General features: G+C 33.7%; 1 protein-coding gene and 1 pseudogene across 1 annotated transcript; one reads left to right on the top strand and one right to left on the bottom strand.

The window, feature by feature from the left end:
• Positions 1–2,090: 2,090 nt before the first annotated feature.
• LOC149163323 (putative potassium transporter 12 pseudogene) lies at positions 2,091–3,733 on the bottom strand (annotated as a pseudogene).
• A 1,553-nt stretch (positions 3,734–5,286) lies between these two features.
• Positions 5,287–6,995, top strand: LOC149163322 (uncharacterized). Its single transcript, XM_089430712.1, has 4 exons — positions 5,287–6,095; positions 6,198–6,284; positions 6,378–6,470; positions 6,643–6,995. The coding sequence occupies exons 1-4, from the start codon at positions 5,973–5,975 to the stop codon at positions 6,838–6,840; spliced, it is 501 nt and encodes a 166-aa protein (XP_089286838.1). The 5' UTR covers positions 5,287–5,972; the 3' UTR covers positions 6,841–6,995.
• The last annotated feature ends 976 nt before the right edge of the window (positions 6,996–7,971 follow it).

The following is a 7,971-nucleotide window of genomic DNA, read 5'->3' as shown; positions in this document are numbered from 1 at the left end:
CTAAGCAACATTGCTTTTTAACAATACTCTTGGTTCAACATTTTTTGACAATGGTCTTGGTTCAGTACTCTCTTACGAGCAGAGCCCTCTCCATTCCTTCAAGCAAGAGTGGTCTCCTTGGAAAAACAATAAATCTGACCATTTCAATTTTTTCATAATGTAATACCTTGTACCAGATACCTTTGGTTTATGCCTTCTAAAATCTTGGATACCTCATCAATTTTTCCCTTAGAGAAACACTGTTTTACAGAGTCAAAAAGTTAGTTTCACAACCTCTTCTAATTATTTTGCCTTCTAATTGTAATGATTTTTCCACTTCACTGGTCTGAAATAGAGCAAACATTACTTCTATGTATACTTTAACATGTACAGAGGATTTACAATCTATCACTTCTTCAAGAACTTTTTATGCCTCAATTTTTTTTCCTACCTTCCCAAGATGATGCATGCCATAGATAAAACTTGCATGACTTGGAACAACACGTTCCCTAAGCATTTTGTTCAGTATCTGGGCAGCGGCTTGAACTTTCTTTGATTTGCAGCAAGCTTTGATGAGTGAATAGTACAGAGCATATGTGGGTGAGAGACCCTTTCTAATCATTATCGCCAGTTGATTCACTGCCTCATCCACCATACCCAACTTGCATAGGCCTCCAACGAATGTCCTATAGCAATCTATATCAGGATTTAAATTTTTTCATCTCCATTAGATAGTTCCTTGCATGGTCCACTCTACCAGCGTTGCACAAAGCATTGATCAATGCATTCAAATGGATTGTCCACTCCGAGAAAGGATTGTCCCTGATTTTAATATATAGTGTGACAAACCGTATGTGACAGGCAGGTGGAAAACGTTTCTCGCAATTGACTAAGCGACGTCCTGCGAGCCAGACTTGAGACGGAAACCCTCGTCAGAAGTATATGCTTGGATCTTTTCCAAACAAATGAAGAGTCAATGAGGTTTTGTGTAATCACTTCTGGTATCGTATTGGGTTATTGTTAGAAGCGATAATTGGATTCGGATTCTCATCAAGTGAGTTGTTTTGCTTTCTCAATTTGAGAGGGTTTGTTTGGAGGGAAAAACGAAAGAGGACATACAAGAATAGTGAGGGGAAAGATGCAGAGGAAGAGGATTGAGAACATCGCCAGCAGGCAGGCTACATTTTCCAAACGTAGGTGGATTGCTGAAGAAAGCTTACGAGCTCTCGGTGCTCTGCACTGCAGAAGTTGAACTTGTGATTTTCTCCCCAGCAGGAAAGCTCTATGAACTGTTTTTTAGTGCAAATCCTACTATTTTGATTCTAATAATCATGGCTATGCAAACCTCATGAGATTCTTACTAATAACCCCGGTGGTGCAAGCCCTAGTAAGCTCGATGTTGAAAAACTTAGTGTAAAACCTCCAACAACAACATAATCAATACATGATGTCAAAAAAAATGGAGAAGCATCCAAGGTTCTTAAGCAATGATGTAATGAATGAGGTGGAGAAGCATCCAATGTTATTGAGCGATGGTTAGCTATACGAGGAAACATGCAATGTCATCTTCCTTTCATTTTCATGGATATAACTTAATATAACTTTCTTATGTAGAAAACATGGCTTATATTAGGCTTAACCATGCATATAAAATACCACCTATCATCTTCATTGAAAAAAGAATGGTGTCTTTGTTCATAAATATCAGTGATTAATCGCAGGAATGGCTATTATTCTCTATCAAACAAAATCAAGGACTAAGTAATGAAGATCTTGGTCGACAACAAAACTTATGATTATTAACTTCACATTAAAATTCACTTCATCTCTGCCACCTTCAAGGAAATCTTTGTTATCCATCACCATATTGATGTTGTGACTTGGTCCTTGAAAAACATTCAACATGTTTGATTCATGGAAACCTTCAAGTTAGACAGTATATGTCATGCTAACTTGCAAGAGATTGGTGTGAGGTACATTGAGGCTTGCAGGGCCTGCCCTACAGTTTGCCCTCATGAAAGCATAGAAGTAGATTATAACCAGTTTCTTAGGAAACCATGAATCCTTTCTAGCCTTGACATCTCCGTGACCAACAAGATATACAACTCCTGTTAATTCAGAACACTTCCATAGTTCCAAATGTACATCACAAGAAGGAAGCAGGTGGCAAAAACCATTTATCCAACCATTTTCCCCCACTTTCATCAAAACTGCAGAAAAATAAATTAGCTCAGTTGATCCAAATAGAACAGGAAATCCAATCGCAAGGAATATATTTTTTGCCCATATAAGAACCATGACAAGAGTCACTAGGCTTGTAGTCACCATAATCATCTCTACCTTTGCAATGCCATATGCATTTGATATCTCGACCGTGCTCTTAAAACAATCACATACCAAGACACACATTATCATTAGAACCTAGTTGATGACAAGAATGTAGATCTGACCCATGAACCGTCGGGATGTGTGAATTATTTTCAATCTGGGAAAGCATCCTAGGGCCATGGACATTTTAATAGATGAAATTGTTGCTGAGATCATTGCCTGGCTTGCAATCATGGCAAGCAACACTAGCTATCACGAAGACTGGCCAGATAAAACCATCTGGAATTGAAGCAGAGAATACGTTCTCCACCACAAAGGGATGCTTCATAAGATATGCAACTTGATCCATGTAAGCCAATAGTAGGCATGGGAATACTACACATGTGAAGGCTATCTGGATGGATCTTACTGAGAAGTCACCCAAATCAGCAAACATAGCTTCAGCTCCTATTATGCATAACACGCAACCTCCTAGGGACATCCATGCTTTGATAGTGTTCCTCTTGAACAAGTAATAGATATAAACAGGATTGAATGCCCTTAAAATTGTCATGTCATGTTAAATAATATTGTAAAGTAAAATAGAACCAATAGAGAAAAACCATATCATGAGTGCCAGAGAAAATGTCATGCCTACTTTGCTTGTACCAAACTGTTTTATGCTGAACAAGATCACCAATATGATTGAGACAATGACCACTGTGTCTTCCGTAAAGCTAGATATTTCATCTTGCATGCCACTAACAACAGACATGACTGATATTGCAGGTGTAAGTATGCCATCCCCAATTACCATGGAAGTACCTATGAGAAACAAGAGTAGCTGTAGGGTCTTCAATTTTGTACTTCTCTAAAGGCTTTCTTTGATTCTTAATCATCTTTCCAGTTTCGGGGTGGGCAACTTGAGCTTGAAACTGGAATTTTTTTCATCTGATGGTTGCTGGTTGGGGAGCAGATTGACCTTCGCATATGTGCAAATCAAAGAGTACAAGGAAAATGTCCCCCCTTCACCATTGTCATTGGCTTTGAGCATAATGAACACCTATTTAGCCAAAGGGATGAGGGCTATTGTGTACATCACTAAAGCTAATGCACCCAAAACATCTTCCTCTCCTTTGGTACAAGCTTGGATGAATACACTAGTGAAAACATACAAGGAGTTGGTACCCATATCTCCATAGACCACTCCAAGTGTTTGGAATGCCAAGTCGAGCGTCTGTCCTAATGAAAGGTCCTTATCATGGCCCTTATGAACATCGAGCACCTCCATGGCCTCCACATCAAAGGAATCCACTCACTTGGTCTTCAGAACGAGCCCACGCCTCATTTTGTGTCATGTCTGATCATCGTTAACAAACCACCTTGGGGATTACCCTTCCATTTCACTGCCATCAACCGACCTGGACTCTAATGACAACAAAGACATTGAGCCCTCACTGATCCCATCCCTGTCTTTCTCATCCTAGACATTGATATGATAATGGGGTTGACAATGACAAGAATGATACACAAAAGAGAAATCAATAAAAACTTAGGAGAATCCCCACAACTGTTTATAAAAAAAGCACAAGTTTATCATCCAAAGAAGCAATTTCTGCATTCAAAGACCACAATCCTCAATCTCATAATTTTATCATCCATAGAAACAACTCCTGCATTCAAATCCCATAATCCAGAAAAAGAAAGAGCTCAATCTCTTCGACCCACATCGTAACATCGCATCCCACATCCAGATTTCCATTGAAATCTTGAAAATCCTCATACCCAAATGATTTTTTGCAGTGACTTCTATGAATACATTACCATCCTTCGATCAGAGCGTTTTTCTTATCTCATCAGAGAAATTCTCCGAGGTCACGTTAATTCCAATAAAATTATACAGAGCGATAACCCGTAGTTATGAAACAAAATTGACACACTAGAATCTCAGCTGAAGCAATATATGTTATAAAGATGATAAGCTCGTGGAAGATGTTCATTGTAGTTTTGTTGGATTATTGAATATTAAATCATAGATAGTTTAAATTGATTTAGGTGATAATGGCTTCATTGTAGACCATGTTAAAACATTAATTCTAAATCATAGATAAAATTTTAACCTTTTTTATATAGCATTAATTGTGTAACAATTTACAGTGTTAATTGTTTATTTACTTATAAATTAATAAAATATAAATTATTTATAAATTAATAAAATATAAGTGATGGCTTTAGGTACCAAGAAATATCTGCAAATAAATTAGCTCCTCTACGAGTATGTTAATTTTTTCAGTTAGATTACAAATATAAAATTTAAAAGTATATAATATTTGTTTTATGAATTTTTCTTACTAATTTTTTTTGTTTTTGTTTTTTTTTTTTTTTTTAAAGTTAAATTACAAATACAAAATTTAAAAGTATATAATATTTGTTTTATGATTTTTTTTACAAATTTTGTTTTTGTTTTTGTTTTTTGTTTTTTTTTTCTCTACATTCGGTTATTTTTCTGTGTTCTCTCCATGTGATTTTTTCTCACTAGTGAACAATCATGGTATTAAAAACTCGATGATGGGATAATGTGTTCTATCATATCTCAAGCTATTCCCTCGTCGTAAACACTCTTAAATGATCATTTTCATGGTATTAAAAACTCACAATGATGGGACACTGTGTGCTACCATATCTCAAACTATTCCCACACTTTTTAGATGTAAACACTCTTAAAATTATCATTTTTAAATTGCCTATAAATATGAACTTTTTATTACTATATGAATAAACCATTAAAATGTTATAAATAAGATATATGAAATAAAAATTCTTAATTTCTTTTTTATTATTATGTAAAGCCAAATTATGTTGAATTGTCAAAATTTAGACTTTAAAATTGTTAATATTCTTTTATTATATAAAGCTAACCTCTCCTAACCCAAAACATCACTTAAATCAATCTCTTATATCATAAAATATTCTAAAAAGTGAGATTTTATATTCTTTTCAACTTTAGTATTTTGTCAAATATTAAGAAATGCGAAACATAATATATATGTTAAAGAAGAAACATATTATATATCTTCAAGGAGAAACATATAATGGTAATGCAAAGTTTTAAAAGGTATGTGATCCTTAGGCTTATTGGAGAGTATATAAAAAATTTCACACCTTTTTATGAGATATGGGAGGAAAACATGTTAAAGATTTTTAATAAATATAAAATTTCCAAAATGATGCTAGTTACGTGTGATTCTTTTTTCATTGTTTGTGATTATGAAAAATGAAACTCAATGTTTTTTCATTAGTGCACACATATTTCATTATATAATTGCATATAGAAAAATCATTCCAGAGCCGATAACAATAAAAGTGAAGAATTTATGGTCCAACGTTATATTTAAGGGAGATGTTTAAGGATGACGTTTGAATTTTGTTTTTCATTTTAAGACATTTGGAGCAAATATTAGGAAGGACTTTGAGAAAGGATTGTCCTTGATTTTCGAAAATGGAGTTGTTCCTTTCCAGCCATATGCCCCAAGTGACCATCAAAGGGAGAGCTCATATGTTTTTTGGATGTTTTCTTTATAGCCATTTTTTTACACATATCCATAGAGTCCCCATGCCATTGATGTGAATTACTTGTTCGGTTTTTTTTAACCAAAATTTTTAACCAAACAAGAAAAATTAAAAAAATGCCTCAAGATCAAAGACTGAAACAAAGACCTATTGACATACCTTTTAAAGTATGGAAAGAACTTGTAAAATCATATGAGAAGTTGGATGCACAAAGAAAAGCCGGCAATGAGAGCATTCAGGTATTGAATTTTTCATTAAACATTATTTAGAATGTATTAATACTTATAAGTATCTTAGACATGTATTTGTGTGAAAATAAATTGAATTGGTTTATGTTTAAGGACAAGGCATCCAAGGCGAGGTTAACCAAGACAAAAGTCACTCATCGTAGTGGCCAGAAAGGTTTAAAAGCACTGATAACAACCTTTGTAAGTATATTAAACATGTGATATTTTTTTAATAAATTTTGTACTAGAAGAAAGTCATTGTTATCTAATTTCTCCCTATTTACTGATTGATAGGAACTAAAATATGGAAGACCTCCAAATCATTTGGAAAAGGAGGTGCTGCAGCAAAAGAGATGGGTTGAATTTGTTGTTTGGATGGACTCTATGGTATGTAATCTTAGTTGGATTTCCAATATACTTTTAAACCATATTTTCATTTTATTTTTTAGTACTATTAGATATTATATCTTACCTCATTTTATGGTTAACATTGTATAACAAAAACATGCGTTGTGTTATGTAATTAATACTAACATGTAATATTGATTTTTTTTGTCAGAATGCTATAGGTAATGATTGCCAAGACGATGATCCAAATTATGTTCAACATATATCAGGAGATGATGAGGATGAGGATGAGGATGATGGTGGTGAAGGAGGAGATGATGATGATAGTAGCGGTGTTGGTGATGATGTGGATCAGAGTAATGAGGATGGTCAAGATGATCATGAGGATGATCTTGGTGGTGGTAGCTAGGCATGCACATGCATTGTTTTTTATGAAGAAATTATTGTGTAGAATGACATTGTTATGTTTAGATGGGTGTTGTGAATTTACCCTATATCAATGAGACATTTTGATTTTGTAATCATACGATGAGTTTGATTTATGTGTGTTGTTAATTTATCGTAGAATAACGATATTCATGAAATATTTTGATTTGTTAATCATATTTGAATTTTACTTGTTTTGATTAAAAATAATACTGATTTTATTAGTATTATGTTGCTATTTTATACATGTTTTGAAAATTGTTAATGACACATTGTTATTTTTTTGGATGGATGTTGTCAATTTCTCTTAAATTTCTTTACAAATGATTTTGAATTGTGATATCTGCTTTAATGATATTTAGAAACTATCATATATTTCACTATGAATCTATAAAGGGGGTCATATATGTAAAGAAAAGTATACTCTATATAAGAATTCAAATGCAGATGTAACCATGGATGCAAAATTGAAAGTAAAATTGGATGTTAAACTAGGAATTAATACAAAATGCAAACAATTGACATACAAAGTGTTTTAAATTAGAAGTGAAAAATTGTGCAATAGTTGACACAAAGAAGGGAACAAAACATGGCATACAAAAGGATATCAAATTGGGCAAAAACAAGGACACATAAATGGGCACCAAATTAGATGCAAAAAAAAGACAACAACTAGATGTAAAATAAGATGCAAAGTTGAGCGTTAAAAAGAAGCAAAAAACGTTACAAATTAATATGCCAAATGATGATGCAAATAATGGTGTAAATTTGGGATGCAAACTTGGGTGCAAAAAAGGAAAAAAAAAAAGATGTAAGAAAAGACATAAAACAAGATGCAAAATGGGGCTGAAAAAAGGTGAAACCAAGGATGCCATATTGGATGTAAAAAATGATTCCTAATCACATGCAAATTTAGGCTCGAACTCAGACACAAAATTATATGCAAATGTGGACACAAAATGAGGCAAAAAAAGATGCAAATTTGGATGGTGAAAACGATGTAAAACTAGACACCAAAAAAATGCAAAATTGGATGAAAAAGTCGGTGTACATAATGGTGCAACATTGGACACAAGTAGACACAAAAAAATGGTGCAAAAAGGGGCATAAAATA

This window comes from Pinus tabuliformis, chromosome 5_1 (genome assembly GCF_031772625.1).
Source record: "Pinus tabuliformis cultivar Carrire ecotype Pingquan chromosome 5_1, CPIR1, whole genome shotgun sequence".
Lineage (NCBI taxonomy): Eukaryota > Viridiplantae > Streptophyta > Pinopsida > Pinales > Pinaceae > Pinus > Pinus tabuliformis.
The sequence above is the reverse complement of the archived record's forward strand: the minus strand, read 5'-3'. Positions and strand labels throughout refer to the sequence as shown.